This window comes from Engraulis encrasicolus, chromosome 2 (genome assembly GCF_034702125.1).
Source record: "Engraulis encrasicolus isolate BLACKSEA-1 chromosome 2, IST_EnEncr_1.0, whole genome shotgun sequence".
Taxonomy (NCBI): domain Eukaryota; kingdom Metazoa; phylum Chordata; class Actinopteri; order Clupeiformes; family Engraulidae; genus Engraulis; species Engraulis encrasicolus.
This window is the reverse complement of record NC_085858.1, coordinates 42,169,775-42,189,397: the sequence shown is the minus strand read 5'-3', so window position 1 is coordinate 42,189,397 and position 19,623 is coordinate 42,169,775. Positions and strand designations below refer to the sequence as shown.

At 41.4% G+C, this 19,623-nt stretch overlaps 1 protein-coding gene across 1 annotated transcript; it reads left to right on the top strand.

Moving 5' to 3' along the window:
• The first annotated feature begins 417 nt into the window (after positions 1-417).
• LOC134439056 (uncharacterized) lies at positions 418-18,755 on the top strand. Its single transcript, XM_063188879.1, has 7 exons — positions 418-439; positions 1,122-1,191; positions 1,814-2,001; positions 12,164-12,318; positions 15,065-15,525; positions 15,646-15,854; positions 17,537-18,755. Exons 2-7 carry the CDS (start codon positions 1,176-1,178, stop codon positions 17,702-17,704), a joined length of 1,197 nt encoding a protein of 398 aa, XP_063044949.1. The 5' UTR covers positions 418-439; positions 1,122-1,175; the 3' UTR covers positions 17,705-18,755.
• Positions 18,756-19,623: the final 868 nt, after the last annotated feature.

Sequence of the window (19,623 nt, the reverse complement as noted above, 5' to 3'; positions counted from 1 at the left end):
GTGGTTTGCATACCCATCCTAACCCAATCGCTGTATTTTCTTTATCGCCCGACAAGAGTATCACATTATTGCAGCTTTAAGGGCAATAACGGCCCAAAATAATTGTACATTGCACAAAGTCTCACCTGCTTCCGCTCCCACTCTCAGTGTGTGTGTGTGTGTGTGTGTGTGTGTGTGTGTGTGTGTGTGTGTGTGTGTGTGTGTGTGTGTGTGTGTGTGTGTGTGTGTGTGTGTGTGTGTGTGTGTGTGTGTGTGTGTGTGTGTGTGTGTGTGTGTCTGTGTGTGTGTGTGTGTCTGTGTGTGTGTGTGTGTCTGTGTGTGTGTGTCTGTGTGTGTGTGTGTGTGTGTTTTGTCACATTAGAAGGTGGAGTCTGCAGAGTATATAACACACAACTTCTGTGTGAATTAACACTCTACTGACCATCTCCAGACGGACCTGGTAAGAAGAACAACGCATCTGACACTTCTGTAGGTTTATATTGTATGTAGGTGCTGAAGATGCTCAGTATTACTTGATTTACAAAAGTGTCTGCAAATATATTTAACTGTTTTTCCTTTAGACATGATACATTTACTGCATTTATATAACACATTCCCACTCCTTCAGGAGCAATTTGGGGTACCTTGCTCAAGGACACATTGATGGGGTCAGGCGGAGTGGGGCTAGAACCTGCAACTTTCTGGTTGTTGAATGGCTCCCCTACCACCTGAGCCACCACCACCCCAAGCAGTGTTGCCAGATTGGGCTGTTTCCCGCCCAATTGGGCTGCTTAGGATGGCCGTGTGCGGGAAAAAATGGCATTTAGCAGAAAAACCCGCCCAATTTTTGCCATAGAAATCAATAGAATTGGGCGGGATTTTGTGCTTCTAGGCGGGTTTTGAGCATTTTTTGGGCTGGAAATCATCAGCATCATCTGGCAACCTTGACCCCAAGTCAAGATTCACAAATTAATGCTTGAGCACAAATAAAAAATGAACTTCGCAGTATCTACATTTATTCATTTTTCTTTGGTCACCTTTTTCAGAGAAAGATCTCAGATACTAAGACTGACTTCATCCAAATGTGTGTGTGCGTTTGTGTGTGTTTGTAATTCATCATGTGTCTACTTCCTTTTCACCAGCCAATCAGCACCTTGGTCTTTCTCTCAGTAATCAGCAACGCCTGCAGTGAAACCATGTCTCAAAGCAAAGGTAAAAAAAAACCTGTATTTATTCTTTATACAGTTCACTTGATCATAGACAGTATAATAGTAATCCTGAGGGGAAATTAAGGTGACCAGTAGCATGAATAAAAAATACACATTACATTACACTTAGATGATGCTTTTTATCCAAATAAACATACAGTTATTTAGGTACAGAGTATTGGTTGCAGGCCCTGGAGCAATGTGGGGTCAGGTGCCTTGCCCAAGGGTACTTCAGTCATGGATGAAGTGTGCAGGATATGAACTTGCAGTCCCCTCTGATCCAAAGATCAGCGCTCTAACCATTGAGCCATGGCTGTCGCACAAAGCATCACACATATGCATGACATTACGCACATCCTTACACATACATTAATCATATACAGCTCACTCTAACATACATTTAGGGAAGGAGTGGTGTAGAGACTTATTTACATTTCTAATTTATTTTAATATACTTTTTCATTTTTCATTCATTTAATTCAAACCATTCCCTACCTACCAGTATGCTCCTTGGCATGAGGAGAGACATGTTTTTAAGATTCAAAATACTCTTTACATGTTTCTTGATATGCAACAACATTAAAGGAGGTGATTATAAATTGTTTGTGTGCTTTTTCATTTTGCAGAGTTGGTGACATCGTCAATTTCTCCTAGCTTCACTAGGGACCTTTTGCCTGCTGCAGAGAGAACCGCTCTGCTGTTCCAGCTGACATATCTCTACCTGGCCGGATTCCCAGAACTGGAGAAGATGATTCGAGAGAGAGCGCTGACGACCAGACTCCTCTTTGTGTCTTCAGAGAGAGTCATGTTTAAGGTAAAGACGCACGTCAACCAGTCTAGTTGCTTGAAGCACCTCAAAGCTTATGACTCATGAGAAGTTTACCAAATCTGTAACAAAACTGTAAAAGTGACACTTAACAAGGCGTATTTGAATCTTAATACACCTTATTCCTGTAAAAGTGATGGGAGTGCCACTATAAGAGTCGCTTTTTTATTTTGACACAGCAAACATAGTGCAATTGCATTCATACCTTATCCATGCATCAAGTAGAATAGTGAGTAAGTTAGAGGGTAAAGGCCTATGCTTGCCCGCAAGTATACAAATTGTTCTCCGACAGTTTATTCTTATTTCGTAACCTTCATTTTTCCATTTCACCTCGGGTCTATGGGATTCGCCATTCATTTGTACGCCGGCTTTGAATCGTTGCAACGTTCGAGATAGAGACGCGGTTCGAACACCAAAGGCAAAACAATCGGCTCGAAAAGGGCTCTACATTTTTTGCTGGCCTAACCCCTTTCATTCTTTCACCAGACTCGTTTTCCTCCGTTTTCCCTCTGTTTTTCCCCTCATTGAAATGAAAGGTAGAATGTTCAAAATGACTATGTCACAAGCCCTGGCTGTTACAGTGAGGGGTGACATGTTCTCGGTTTTTAAATAAAATAAAATCAATCTCTTCACCTATCGACTAGGTAAAGGTATTGTCAGAGAGGCATTTGCTCTGACTACAAATTGTGTTAAGATCATTAGCCAGCTCTCAAAAATGTTTGAGAGAGAGCTGTTTTAAAAACCCCTATGAGTCTTCTCCATTCATTTAGAAAAAAAAAATGTGTGAACAGCTCAGTGCATAGTCCTGAAGATGTCCATTTTTTTGACTGAACAATTTGGCCTAGACATGTGATCTCAGCTTTGACATTGAGAGCAGGGTTGTGACATGTATGTGTGTCAATATCATTTGACAACTTGCAAAACCTTTGGAGATATTAAAAATAAGGCTGCACATATTACTCAGCTATTGGCTGCCAAACTGTCATCTTTAGAGTGTTCATTCATACAGACACACGTGCAGCCTTGTAGAACTTTAGAACTCTGTTGTCACCTGGGGAATATACTGCTGTGGCCACTGTATAAAGTGGCAGTGGCCTAATGGGTAGGGCATTGGTCTGTCAGAGGGTTGCATGTTCGAATCCCACCCTTACCTCTCCCTACCCACCCATTGCTGAAAGGCACCTGAAGCATCCCCATACATACGCGCTCAAACACACACACACACATCTCACTCTCTCCCTCTCTCACGCACAAACACACATGCACACTGTTGTGTAGAATCAAATTTCACACACACACACACACACACACACACACACACACACACACACACACACACACACACACACACACACACACACACTGAGATCTCTATCTCTTTCCCTTGTATTTCTGTGTGTGTTTTGGGCAGCTGTGTGTGTGTGTGTGAGTGTGTGCGTGCGTGTGCATAAGCCTCAGTCATACTACTAGCATTGTCTCTGCGGAAATGCTGTCTAGTTTTATTTTGATTTTGACAGCGCTTTTCACAGAAAATGCATTCACCAAGTGCTTTACAATTTGATTAAACCAGAGTGGAATTAAGGGGAAGAGGGAAAAACACCAGCTGTGGGGCAGACAGTAAAAACTGTTTTCAATAAACAGTAATATGTAAACAAATGCACTGTATTTGGGGTGAATTGAATTATTATCAAACCCATCTGTGAAGCAGTATAAATGGCTTTGGTAATTGGGGCAGGTTAGTGAAGTGGACTTAACATCAGAGTGTTGTAGGTTCAAATCCCAGACATTCCTCTCCTTACACCTTCAGCTATGGCTGGAGTGCCCTTGGGCAAGGCATCTAACCCACGATTGCTTCAGGGTCTGTAACCAATCCACTGTAAGTGACTTTGGATAAAAGTGTCAGTGAAATGTAATTAAGCAGGCTTGCCACGCTTACAGTAATCTGTAAGTGGTGTTAATTAAGCAGGCTTGCCATGCTTATAGCAATCTCTAAGTGGTGTTTATTATGCTTGCTTGCTTATCTTGTGCAGGTCTGTAAAAATGGAGAACATATCTCCTCCTAGGCCTGTGGAGATAGAGACACCGTTCAAACACTAAAACGTCGTTTTTGGCGATTTTGTGCAAGTTTGGTTCGCCATAGAAAACAATGGTAGAATGTTCAGAATGAAGGTTCCATCTACTCTAGAGATCAGAGTGTAGGATTTTTTTTCGTTCATAAAACATCCACACTTTCACCTAGAAGTTTAGTCGAAACTTCGTTAGAGAGCTATGGAATATGACGGTGAAAAGATTATGTCCCAACTCCCATTACTTTTTAAATGACAGCCATGAGAAGAATACAAATTCATTTTGAAGTGTCTCTGTAAAGAGGTCAGCGCATCTGCCTCCAGAGGTCCATTTTGTGACTGAACCGTTTAACCTATAAACTTCATTCAAACATTGTTAGAAAGATCTGGGATATGACTCCAATCTGTGAAAAGGCCATGTGCCAACCAGTGTTCACGCTAGAATTCTTACTGTTCTTACAAGCTTTTGACTGTCATCTATGTCTGTTCTACTTATCACAGACAGTGGCGTGGCGTGCATTATTTTTCCGAGGAAGCCAGGGAGAACAAAAAAATAAATAATATAATATAATATAATATAATATAATATAGTATAACATTATTATTATTAACCAGTAACGGCGGCTGGCTGGGACAACAAGCAAGGCAGAAAGTTTGGCCATGAGAATAAAATCAATAAGGTATTATTTATTAGCCTCGCGAGCCATCCTACGTACTTCCGCCAAAGGATTGGCTCCACTACTGTAGTCTGGCCGTGCTTCTCTGTGGAGTGCTTGCAGCAGTAGAATTTTGATTGCAACGCCCCCCCAGAAAACAGCCAATAATCGAATACGCCCCCCACGTGGGGACGAAAGGGGGAGAACGCTCGTGACAATGACGTACACATCTGCGCCAGAGCAATTGGTCTGCGCTATGCTGTTGTTGAGTAACTGCCAACGATTGGGTGAGAGGTGTCCAATAATTTCAAACTATAACTGAGTGCAAACCTCCTGCTTTCTACAATCGCTTCAGAGCAAACAAATGCCAGACCATAAATACGAAATGAAATGGTAGTATTATGGGATGGTCAGGACCAGGCTAATTATTTATGAGATGCGTTGCATGTTTGCGAACCAGGAAGGCATTTACCAGAACTGCCCAGAACTGTTGCGAAGCACGGGAAGGAGAGGTCAAGTCTGTTTTGGACAGCACACCACGAGCGCAGCTATAGCTCTTGATCATGCGTGTGACTACTTTTGTTAAGAAATAAATAACAAGAAAAATACTATGTCTGTTCAGAGTCGGAGTAGTGACAAGCAACACCGCAACAATTTGCACTTTACGCACGACACCAGATGCTCCACAAGCCCCCTAAACACAATTCAGTCTCATCCTTAGGTGCCAGTTCAAATGCCCCACAGAACAGAATGCAATAACACAGACGGACACCGGACACCATGCACTGACTGACCACTTGATAGTTATTCTACTGATGATAGGTTCAACCGGCTGCTCTGACTGAGTCGTGCACGTCTTGTATCGAATGTCAAATGTTGTGTGTGCGACCTCTCTATGGTTGCTAGATGTATGGCAATTTCCAGCGCAAACATGCTAAAACAAAACCCATTGAAAAATAACCCTGATGCACATGGTTGAAACAGAGCACAACAGAGCACAGAGAAGTGGCATGATGCGTATATTTAGGAACTGGTGGCACATTTATGCCATCTAATAATCACCATAGCCTATTGCCATAATAGCAAGAGCTAACAAGCAGCGAGCAACAAAGCTAAAAACAAAGCTAGCTTCACAAAACGTTAGGTGGTCTGCTTATAATCTACCTTTCTGAAACAATAAAGCAAGTGTGCCTACCGTTGTAGAAGTTATCCTGAACGTATGTGTCCATGTGAACTGAAGATTCTGTCGTTATGTTAAATCCATTATATGCATTGCCTGCCTTGACATTGGGAGCCATCGGCTGTGTACGTGCTTTGACTGTCACTATTTTGCCCGTAGTCTGTTCAATGTAGTTTCTACTGGCAGGTAAAGTGGCTGCCGATCCTGAAGTATCATCCGTTTCCCTCCTTGGCAAATCATAGACGGGCGAGATGATTTATCTCGTGACCAATTTTGAGCAATATGATTGGTCAAGCATTAGTTTTTTTCAAAACTCCAGAAATTTATGGCTGCCAACTCGATTTGGCTCCAGTTTTTTTTAAGCATCGAGAGACGTGTAGTACTTTGTTTCACCAGATGGTTACCCAATGGGAGGGGGGTGGGGCGCTATTTCCCCAGGTGGAAAATACTCACAGACAGTGACGAGAGTGGAAGGGAATATTAAAATAGGAGACTCGATAGACAGAATGTTTTAATGATTAACGGATATTAAAGCTGTTGTTGGGGGAAATAGGGGATGCCTGGCATCCCTTGGCATCTGCAACGACACGCCACTGATCACAGAGCTCCCAAAATCACACACAATAGCCATTGAAGTGTCTAGTTATGAAAAATACAATAAAAACTCAAAAGCGGGTTTTCCCGTGATTTGGTAGTCAATGTGTTAAATTAAATAAAAGAACTTCAAAGCATTGAAAACTGCAAGACCGATACAGAAAACAGCCAATAAATTGTTGCTCAGTATCTGACTACGTGTATTGCCTCATCATGACTGATGAAACATTTGCTTTGCTTTCAGTAGAAATGTAATGCATTGCAATGCATTGTAGCATTGAATCGGATCGAATCGAATCGCTACCTCCTGAATCGGAATCGAATCGAATCGTGAGGGCAGTGCCAATGCACACCACTACTATTGCGTGCTGTTTATGACATGTTCATTTACATAGGCTATTCACAATTATTTTCAGCTTTGTTCCGTTTCATATTACTGGTGTTTTGTAACATTCCGTATTTAAAATGAGCTAATATTATTTACTGATTAATTGTAGTCATTTCTGTCAGACATTTTGTCCGTTCACATTTTATTTTGCCGGTCATTCATGCATGCAAAACGGCCAATGTCCGACCACAGCTGGCTAACGTGAACCTTGGTGCCAACTCTTTTTACTTTTTTAACAACAGAGAATTAAAAATATAAACTGTTATGACCACTATATCAACTGCCATAGACAGAAGCAGAACAGGTATTGTCAGTTAAGGGTTCCATTCCAACTGTCAGTTTCTCAAGATTCTATTCTTAACGAGCACCTGTGCTAGAATTCTAGAATTCTACTGTAGGCTACAGCACTTCTAGGCAATGTCTTGTCTTGCTGGAATGCTTATGACAGCCAGCTGCTTGGCTCAGTGGCAAAGGTTTTGGAGTAGAGATATGGAGGTTATGAGTTTGAATCCCACTCTGACCCAAGTTGATTTTTAAATTATATTATATACAGTGTAGGCCTGGGTGATATGAGAAAAACTTAGATTTCGATTTTTTCTCCCCAAATTTTCTATTTCGATTTTAATCACGATATGAGTAAAATCTTTTCTTTTTTTTTTCCGGGGGAGGGGGACATGAACGGCATGAATCCAACTCATGGATTGTGAAAAATGGTGCAAGGTATGACACCTAGAAAGGACTTTATAAAGGCTGGTCCAGGGAAAATAGCAAACTGCACAGGTTGTCTGGCCAGAACAAAAATGGATAATCTCAAAGAAGAGACACACACAAGTTTAGGCTTTAGTGTATAAATACAATATAGCCAACAAAATACAAAGGAGGAAAATGAGAGATAAATGCCTAAAGCAAATATCTTTAACCACAAGAGGGAAAACTGTCTAAAACAAATATCCTTAAAGGGACACTGTGCAGGAAATGGTCAAAAAAGGTACTGCAACTATGCTGCTCATTGAAACTGGGCTGCCTATTGCCAAATTTGATCTTTACATGAAAGTTTACAAAGTAATAAACAAATATTTTCTAGTATGGTCCACTTACAGTCATTTTTGCAGCTAAAAATTGCTATTTTAGGAAATTCAAAATGGCGGCCCATGGAGAAGATCCCCTTTTTCATGTATGAAAAGTGCAATTTTTCTAGTCATAATGAATACTTAGAATTTGATGGTGGTGGTAAGTATTCATGAAAAAGGTAACATTAGTGAATGGGCAGCATGAATTCTGGAAATGAACAACTAAAAATCTCACACAGTGTCCCTTTAACAAGACTAAAGGTGCCTATAGCAAAGTACGCAATGCAACCCCAATGAAAACTCAGTGAGTGTGTTTGGTAACAGAAAAAAGGAGCGCGGCTCCTTTCAGAAGAACGAGACGAGCACTCTGACGTGCCTACACTTACAGAGAAAAACAGGTCGCGCTGCTCTTTAACTTCACAGACTTGTGTAACCTCTACTCTGCCAGAGTAGCGCATTAATAAACTAGAAAAGTGCTCCGAGATCACATACCTCCGCCAGGGCATGGCATAATTAGATAATGGACAAAAATAATCACTTTGCCAATATGAACGACTATATTCCTGTCAGAACTTTCAAAATGACACACTCATGTCAGTTCAGTCATTTGCAAAATCTACCTGCTTTGAAAGCTTGTGATCACGCGCTGATATAACTGTAGCCTAGGCTAATTAATGAAGGGAATGTAATGATTTTGACCAACAAAACTGAAACAACTACAGAAGGGTAAGGCCTTTTTTTTGCCTACGATGGTATATGCATCATTCTCATGGGCCACTGGTTAGTCTTGGCGCTGTCGGTTGAAGCGGCATTTGCTTCCCCGCATTCCTCAAATCACTAGGCCTATTCACCGTTTCTATCTCGCAACTGGGCTTGATTTTAAATTTAGTGAAGGGGGTGTTTGACCAGCATTGTGAACTTACACAGCCACAAATTCCATATTTTTGGCGATGGTACCCAATTAATTCGACATTGTCAACCAAAATGATCTGCAGTGGTCACTGTCCATCTCGCAACAATTCACCTCCACTTCACACATATTTTAGGCAGCGGTAATTAATTTTACATGATTGTTTGTTAACTTCAATGAGGGTGTAGCCTAGGGCTAGGCTGCCTGCTGATGAGCAACTTTTTAGGTTGATAGCACTGGTGTGGGAGCTGGCGTCAAAGGAGACAGGTCCCACCCTGTTCCTTACTGTTTAGAATGGCGCAGGCTCACCCGTGTGGAATATATGCCGGTGCTCGACCATTATGCATGCTGTCGGGCTTTCTGATCCCTGTCCATCTCGCAAACAACTTGGGGTTATCTTTAAATGTAGCGAAGGGGATGTAATGAATTTTACCAGCATTGTGAACGTAGGCTAGAGTCATAAATTATTTTGGCAACGGTAGCTTAATTAATTCGACAGGATTGTGAACCTAAGTCACAGTCCACAACAACATTGTGAACTTACACGATCACATATTCCATATTTTTTGACAACGTAATTAATTCGACAGCATTGTGAACCTAAACGATCTGCGGGGGTGGTCACTGTCCTTCTCGCACCAGCAATGATAACATAGCCTAGGCCACACATAACAAATTGAATATTTTTGGTAGCGGTGGTAATTCATTTGACAGGACTGATTACTGCCTGCGGATGAAGGCTGCCTGCAGATGAACAACTTTTTAGGTGAAATGCACTTGGTGTTGGAGCTGGCGGCGAAGGAGAGAGTCTCTCCCTGTTCCTTGCTGAGACAGGCGCAGGCACGCCTCTGCTCAGTGCTCACCGTGCGCACCTTGTGGCAGGCAGTGGAATAGCAGCGAACTAACAAACACAGACAACAAACAAACACAGAACACACACAAACTCAGGCGATCACATAACCTCCTGGCGGAGGTAACAAATCCGCGACACTCTGACCGAACCGCGGCATAGAGAAGCAGTAAGTGCTATTATACAAACATAACAGAGACACAATGGAACACAGAAACTGTAAACTCCTTCGTGGAGACTAATAAAGAAACCTAACCTAACCTAACCTAAACAAATACTTGCGTTGCCGACGTGATGTTGCAATAAAACAATAATCGCGAGTACACACACAACACAGTAACAACACAATAGTCTCTTTCTGCTCTCGGAGGAGGCGGACGTGTTTCTTCAGAGCTCCCAAGCTCTCTTTTTCCCCCCTCCCTTCCCCCCCTTTCCCTATCTCCTCTGCTATCACTTTCCCTGCTGTGGCACTCTGTCCTGTCTGACTTAAACTCTGCTGAGACTCCACGCTGTCCTGTTCTCCTGAAAAGAAATTACAATGGATTTGGTCAACTGGTCTTTCAACGCAATTGACACCATCTTTTCGAAGATCAAAGTGGGTTCGGGGGAGCCCAACTGTCCTGATGGGACAACGGCGGCTGGCTATGTGATGGACTCGTGGGGGAAGTGGAACGTCATGTGTCTGGCTCCGTTGAACATCGAGGACGTAGAAGATGTCTACACTTTCGGCTACTTGGTGGCAAGTTCCGTGGGAATTGGATTATCCTTGGGACTGCTGTACCGCATTTGCTCAAAGGTATGGGCAGCCATTAGGGGCCCCAGGCTGTCCGGCTCAATTGATCGGGTGGGCAGTGAGATTCGAGCACAGAATGTGGTCGTGAATCGCGCTTTGGAGGGTTTTGTGGCGGGTCAGCGCCAGATGGACAAATTGACTGAAGTGGTTGTGGCCGGACATCGCCACCTTGAAGCGATTGATCGCCGCATTGATGGACTTGTCGCGCACGATCGCCAGATGGAATCGATCGGCTTGGGAGATAGGTTGCTCGAAATTCTACTGTATGTGAAACGTGTGGCCAGTCACATGAGAATTACTGCAGAATAGCAAAGGAATGTCTGCATAACCCAAACATGAATCTTATTTTGCTTTGGCGCCCCAGCTGCAGCTGCAGCGACCTGACCTAGGCCAGGACTCTTATCTCTCCTTGGAGGACAAGCAACGTCTGGACTCTCTGCCTCCCTACCAACTACCACTGGCACTTGTTTTGTTTTTCACTTGTTTTGGGACAGTGCAAGGCCGTTCTTGGGACGGTTGAGTTATGGCTCAGAGTGGGGTGATAAGCTATCCAGTGCTCATCCCTTTCCTCAATCTTCAACGCGTCCTCTGATTTCTTTCTGCAACCCAACCCTACCCCCCACCCCCTCCCCCCGGTTCTTGTACAATGTATTGTCTCCACTGCTTTAAGCTATACATGAGGTTTTTTATTCTATGTCTTGATGTTGTGGTTTGCAATATGGAGCTATGGAATCTTTTTTTCTCCTCATCCTTACCCAATGTTGTATAACACTTAGCAGGTACTCTGCTGTACTTTATTGTTACATTTGTTGTAATGTAATGTACTGTATTGTGCTGTTTTTGGGGCGCCGCAGGAGCGGCTGCCGTTACCCTAAGTTTCCCCTTGTGGGATCAATAAACATAAGTCTAAGTCTAAGTCTAAGTCAATAATAGCAACTTACAATTTCTGTTGAACTGTATTTGGAGTTGTCGTTCACTTTTAAGTCTTGGAACTAACGTAATAACGAGGGTTTGGTCGGAGAGATGACTTGCTACAGACTTCACCGGTATTGCGGTGCGCTGCGCTGCTGCTGCTAGCCTCTTCACGTGTTTGTTTATGTTGCAACAGAGCGTAGCCTACTGCTCTGTGTTGCAAGTGCGTGTCCACAACCTAACTTGACGTGGCTCTTTTTCAACTGATTGGTTACGTGTGGCGCTGTTTAGATATGATTGGCTATTCGCGGGTCTGTGTAAACGGTGATGTTCTTTGTTTTGTTTTTTTGAATGCGCATTGAACGTCTAACTAATAATCGTAGAAAAATTTGACATCACGATTAAAATTGAAGTCGAAAAACCGTCCAGGCCTAATACAGTGTTAGCCTTAGCCAAGTGCAAATAGCATGTTGGTTATTTAATATATCCCCGAAACATGGAGCTCAAACACTTTCAAGATGGCTGAATTTTTCTTTGGCCCATAACATCTGACCGGATGAATGAATTTGTCCCAGATTCGATGTGTTAATGCTCTAGGGTAGGTACATTATCTATGTATAGATATTAAATATATAACTGTTCAGCTCTGGCCCAAAAGGCAATCTAGTTTATATAAAAATGTTGTGGATGGCTGATTTTTACAGTACAGTTGTAACTGTTCTCTTTCTCAGTGTCTGTGTACCAGTCAGAACCTGGTGAAGACTCTCTTCCCCATACTCAAAGTATGCATACAGAAGAACAAGGTTGAGATGGCAAAGAAGTATTTGGCGAAGGCCCAAGGCTGGATTACAGAGATCGTTGAGGCCGCTCAGAAAATGGTGGAAGAGTATGTATTTAAGATGTTTACTTAGTTCAAATCCACTGTAGTCAGTGTACAGAGTAATCTGTAATTGAAAATATGAAGGTGTTAAGTCTATACAAATGTGAAAAGATTTGTAGATTTTATTTGTTATGTTTTAGAAAATACCTGACGAAGGTAAATCCTTGTATAATGAAACGGGTTGAGTGTGATGTAAATTCTAATGCGTCATCGGTCTTGAGTCTTCCGAAATGTAATCAGTTCATGCACCTATTATAGATTGTTAGCATAGCATGGCAAGGGCAATAATACCACTTTGATACTGACTATGCCATCCTAGAGGAGGTGAGCCCCCTTTGGAAATTAAACACAGGTACGCAGATCCATCAAGGAATGACAGAGACTGGAGTTAAGGGGAACAATGCATGTCTTCTTTTAATTATACAAAAGGCTGTGTAAAAATACAAAATATTTGAAAAGGACTAAACTAAAAAAAAACAGTGGTAGGTAGGTAGGTACAGACAATAGCTTGTCGCTGGGGAAGTACCCTCAAGGAGGACATCGTTACATCTTATGAATGGATACAGATAGGTCCCCCTTCAGTTTGTACCTTTTAGACACAGAGTTGTACCCTTTTATATTGTCCCTTTTAAGAGACAATTTTGTACCATAGCAATAACTTTGTACGCTCAAAATGATTTGTTGGATTTGTCCAACTAAATAAAATAAATCACTTATTTTAATATCAAGCAAATTTGGTGATTCAACATGATTACCTTAAATTAGACACTGGTTTAAATTGTAAATCCATTTAAAAGCATTTTGATACATGTTAAGAGCTTGAAAGATTCTCGCGATTTTCCATTTGGACAATTGTTCTTTTCGTCTCCAACATGATATAGGTTTCTAAAATGGTTGGAAGTCTCCTTTAAGATACTACTGCATAAGGTCATATTGGCGGCTGATCTAACATACAATTCAGTTGGTGAGCTGATCAGAGGAAGTAAAGTGCCCAACAAAAGAGCTCCAGTAGGCTACCCAACTTTCTTATTGCTTGCTTTATTTCTTTCTTCGAAGTTTAAACTAAACAGGTTAAAACATCACAGTGTTCAGTGTTCATCAATCGTTTAAATCCACACATCCAAAGCAGTGGTCCAAGATGTTTAAGACATTAAGTGCAGAAAGGTAGCGATCAGCAAAAAGTAGGCCTTCCCCAGTCACCCACTCTCTAACTAGCTGTCTTCCACAGAGGTAGAAAATAACACTAGAGGTGACACGGCAATTTGCGACAGCACTGGGAAATGGCAGCTGGAGCTTCCCAACTTCCGTAGGTAGTGTAGGCAGCCTTCAGTCAATGCAAGTCAATGGAGAACACGCCCACCCCTGTCAAAAAATTGACTAAAACTGTGTGAATATGAAGAAAAACATTAATCAAAGTCGATAATCAGAGTCGATAAAATACATTTAAAATCAAATTTTATATTTTATGAACATAGTTAGCAACACACTTGAACTATTGTCCTTGTATAGTGTGTTGATGGACATTTTCACATGATTAAGCCATTTTTGACAGAGGTGGGCCTCCTTCTCCGTTAATTTCCATTTCTCTGATCTACCTACAGATAATGGCCCCAAACTGATATCTGTCCATAACAGGTCATATGGCTGTTTGATCAAGGACAGTTGGCACTACTACAGCACTACTAGTTTAGCTAAAGCTGGGCTTACACTGTGTGACTTTTGCCCCGATTTGGCACTCGCACGACTTCTTGAGAGTCGGGCCGACTTCTTGCTCAATCGCAGGTCAATCGTGAGTCTCGCATCGTGCAGTGTACATGGGGTAACGACAAGCGGTTTTGCCTCACGATCGTGCAATCGCAGGGTCGCAAGAAAATCAAAACGGTTTGAAATTCCGGTCGTGACTCGTGCGTAAATCGCACAGTTAAAGCAGTGCTACGACCCGATTTGACACTTCACATGCACAAATTAATAGCCCGTGCGATTCGCTGTTGAGTGCGACCTCATCTCCACCTCAGGTGCGCAAGTTCCCTCCTCTGTAGACCGGGGAAACATGCCTGTCGCATGGTACAGTGGAAGCATTTCGCTCGCATCCGACTGTCGGCTCGTGTAGTGTGAGGACGTGAGTCGTCAGCTGTGAACTTTTAAACAGTGAAATTCCATCGTGCAGTGTGAGCAGAAGCTTAAGACCCACGAGTGAAAATATCGCACAGTGTATGCCTGGCTTAAATAGACATTTAAATGCATCAAAACAATCTTTCCCCACCCCACATCAGTGTAATGTTTTATCTATTAAATACTACTTAGTATACAATGAGCAAACATGTGCAAAGAGGGTTGCTCCAGAGGCTCTAATCCATTTGGTCTTTGATGTCCAAAGTGCCTTTTTGACATTGACATTTCACATTGGGTTTTGAGATTTAAAAAAAATACATTTAAAAGCACTGAGCCTATGTATGGTCTATCAGGATGTAATTAAAATATACTTTTAAATGCAGTTGATGTTTGGATTTTATTATTATTATTATTATTATTATTATTAATTATTATTATATTATTATTATTATTATTAATTATTATTAAACATGCACCCCTTTTGAAAACCTGAACCCCTCCTTTGCATGGCCCTGATAATGACCACCTCTACGATGGTTGCACTGCTCTTAAAACATTTTGTCACAGCACTACTGTACAGTATATCATAAGATGTATAATGGCAAAACAAATGTTTCATTCATTGTTTCCGGTTTTACAGGTATACAGAAGAGAACAAGGAACTGACTAAAACCACTAGTACAATCTACGATAAAAAAACAGAAAAGAAGAAAATTTCTGACAAGATGACCGGTCTTCGTGGCCAACTGGAAAAATCCAAAATACTTCTGCAAACAACTCAGAAGGAAAAGGAGGCTAAACAGAGAGAGATAGAAGAAGCAACATCCAAACGTGACAATCACATTTCATACATGGCTTCATGTGACCGAATGTTTGCTGCCAGACGCACCTTCTCATTCTGGGTGTTCTCCTGGAGCTCCGGCCCATCTGAATCACATGTGGCCCAGACACAAGACAACAACCGGCAAGTCCTTAAGCAGCTGAGCCAGGTGCTGGAGAAGCACATGGAAGCCATGAACAACTTGAGGAGGAGGGAACAGCAGACGCAGGATGACCTGATGGCCAAAAATATGGAGATGATGGATTTGAGTATCAAAGACGGTGAGGTTTAAACAGAGGGTTTCTTTCTTTCTTTCATTCTTTCTCTCTTTCTTTCTTTCTTTCTTTCTTTCTTTAACATAATTTAGCCAATATGGTTATGTGCTCTATTTTGTTCCGTAGGTTCAATTCCTGATCCGGACATTCTGAAGTCTGTAAAGCAATGTCTTGTCCGGATTCAGAATGTTCTGATTCTGATGTTGCGGTTTTGGGGACATGTGGAAGAGATCTTGCTGACGCTTGAGAAAAAGACGTTTACTGGCAATGACCTGCTGGAGGATCTGGAGTTCTTCAAGGAGATCTATCTCCAGTCAATTACTGAGGCTGAGGAGGTACAAACAAGATTTCTGCCCATACTGAAAATAGACTTTTGTAAGAAAATATCTAACCATCTATATGGTTAGGCCGTGCTGACTGACACTTGCCTTATTGTCATCAGGGTCAAATTATTTTGGATTATTTTTCGATATACAGTGTAACTGTTTTTCCTTCATGTGTGGTGCATAAACGTTTAAATGTCGTTTAAAAACAGTTGACTTCACTTGTCCAGCTATTTATGAGTTGTCTGCGTGCAAATATACATAACTATTTAGACTACACAAGAAAAGTCGTATGTCTGATAGGCAGCCACTTACGCTGCCACGCAGCGCTAAGGCTGATTGCACGCCTTCAGTCTCAGTTCATGTGAAATACCTGCGGCGTATGTTGTAGTCTAGTCTCACACAAAAACTAAAATGTTTCTTGCCTCAAATGAATGATCTTCTGACTACATCTGTGCATACAGCCTTACAGTGGAGAGATTATTGATAAAACATAAAAAAAACATTTCAGTTGTTCAGTTCTTGACGACAATTGTTACAGTAAAAAGGGACAATGTAATTTGTCTTACAAAATCACAGACTGAAAATGCACATCCTTTTGTAACGGTTTGAAAGAACTGTAGGCCTACGTTTATGAGAAGAATGTCTAGGCCTAACAAAAAATTGTAATTCACATTTTCATTTTTAGAAATTGGACATATCACTGTGTCAATACATCTGTAGAAATCCAACAGTACTTTCTTTGATAGGCTACCTACAGGTAGTTTGGGGAATTGAAGATCCCAGACCCAAACACAATGAAATCCAGACAACGAAGTTCAGAGTAATGTGCTTTTAGACCAATGGGCCAACCATGGGCCCTCCCATAGTTTTCTATGCTGCACAAAATTCCATGACTGAGTCAATCTGACGAAGATGGGTATTTGAAATTCATTGGGGCATATTAACATAGGCCTACAGTTGAGTATTAACTTCCTCGCTGCAAAATAGAGTAGAGAATCATTGATCACAGGGGAAAATAAGCCAGTGGAAAGAGTGGACTGTGGCTTCAACCTGAAGCATAAGGTATTTTGTAAATGCAAGTCTAGGGCATGGTTAAGAACATGTTTTTCAACGCTGCAACTTTGGCAGACCAAATGCTTGCAGAGCTTTGTAGTAACGATAGCCAGGTTGTTGGATGATGGCTGGTGCCGAGACAGACAGAGGTTATGGAGGGTGCTTTTCAAGAAGAAAATTTGATTTTTGCACCATGAACACAACTCACTACCTTACACACAACTTTCATATGATGAAGACACTTCACAAAAACAGATTTCCGAAGTGAGCAACAATAACAGTCTACTATATGAACACTCATATCCAGGAGCAAGCATATTCTGCCCATTACTGTAAGCGTAATCACAAAAAACCCACAATAAACCCTTCAAGAAGATTGAACACAGCAAACAATTGTGTATTGTGTGTATTGTGTATTACTTTGACACAACAGTGTGTATGTATCTGAAGCTATGACCTGCAATCAAATAAATGAATTAATTAATATTTGAAAAGGGAAAGGAAAAAGCCTCTATTTTAATAGTTTACTGTTGTGGTAGTCTCACAGATAGATGACATAGCATCTCATTAAATGGTTACTTTAAGTTCATTTAATATTTTTTATCTAAAATTCTGTTGCCACTCTGTTTTGATTCCAGGCTTGGCAGGCATTTGGTGAGTCCTGCATGAAGTGCCAAGAAGTGTTTGACATCCAGTCCAAGGCGGGCTACATGTTCCTTGAGATGAACCCCTCAACTCTTTCTCCAGAAGAGAAGGGGAAACAGATTTCTGCTGTGATCAAGAGGCTGAAGGCCATTGGTCCATAGATAGTCTGTATGAGATAAAACACTTCAGAAAGCGCCCATAGGAATGAACGGGGGCAATTGGCTACGCTAATATGGCACCTGCTTGCATATATCCCAGCTGTCCGGCAACAAGAGCTCATTGCTTGCTGAGCTGCGCTGTCATTTATCCAATCATCTCGCCAATGATTTACAGCATTGCTTTCATATATTCGGCCAATCTGAGATAGCCATTATGAACTAGTTTTCATTGTGATTCCAACCATATGGGTTGTGGTTTGCTCCTTTGTTCCATTTCTGTGTAATCATTCATTTTAGGACGCCCAAACATATCACCCCCTTCGGGTTTTCCGACAAATCGCACCCTGGTCTTACTAATCTGAAAATTGCAACCCTGAGGCGTAGCCAAGATGGCCGCTGAGTGAAAGGACTTTATGGGGCACCTAAGTCACGCCCTCTACTTGCTGGTTCATGGGGCAGAGGGAGTAAAAAAAAATACTGGGCTTGAAAGAGTGGTTTTTCGACAACAATCCAAGCCTTGGACCTCCACTTATGCACCACAAATCCACCACGACCCGCCTCGTTCACTTCAATTCAATTTTTTGCAGCAACTTACTGCCCCATGGACCAGGAAGTTGAGGGCGTGACTTAGGTGCCCCATCAAAGTGACTTTGATTGGTCAGTAGACCAGGCGTCACCAACATGGTGCCGTCAGGTTTCCCTCCAGAAGCCTCTGAGGTGCCCACCAAGGATGTCAAAAATAATGAATACGACAAGGATTTAGTCATAGATTTTTTTTTACCTTGATTATTTCTTAATGAACATTATCAATAATGAAAAACAATCAATCATTTGATCAAAGTGTGATTTGAAAAGGATGTCAGGAGCTTCTGAGAGGCCCACCAAGGATGTCAAAAAATAGTGAATACGACAAGGATATAGTCATGAATTTTGTTTTATTTTGATTATTTCTTAAAGGTGCACCGTGTAATAGTTTTAGCAGTTCATTTCCAGAATCCATGCTGCCCATTCACAAATGTTACCTTTTTAACAAATACTTACCACCACCATCAAATTCTAAGTATTCAATATGACTGGGAAAATTGCACTTTTCATACATGAAAAGGGGGATATTCTCCATTGTCCGCCATTTTGAATTTTCAGACGTAGACATTTTTAGCTGCAAAACTTTGGTCATACTAGTAATCTTGGCAACAAATTTGGCAATAGGCAATAGGCAGCACAGTTTCAATGAGAAGCATAGTTGCAATACCTATTCTGGCCACAATCTTACACAGTGCACCTTTAATTAACATTATCAGTAATGAAAATCAATCAATCATTTGATCATAGAGTGATTTGAAAAGGATGTCAGGACATTAGTAGAGGATTTTTTAATTAACGAGTTGCCTTCGGTAGTCCTTGGTAGCCCTCGGATCCAAAAAGTTTCAGGACCCCTGGACCACTGCAGAGAGCACACTGGGTGGCACCCTGAACACACTGAAGATGAAGCACACACTTCTGAAGTTGCAAATGAAGAATGGAATAATTTATAGCAATGATGCTAACTTATAGCCTTGTATTATTTTGATTCATTCCTGCATTATTTGCCACGTGTTTGTTACTCTGTATTCTGACAACAGAACTGAGTCAATCATGGAATTAATTAAGTATTCAAATAAATATAACCAGTTTTGAAACTATATCTGTATTTGATTTATTCTGCATTTAATGTGCTGTATTTGCTTTCTCTGCCTGCTGGTTTTTACTGTGGTAGGGTCCAGTTTACAGTAATATTAACCCTTAAGGCCACAGCATCTCTCATCATTCTTTTACACCCCTTATACCTTCATCATTATTAGTATATTTACATATTATATTACATCGAGCTGTAGCCACTTCAAAGGACCGCGGAGGCAGTAGATACAATTTATCTTCTTTTA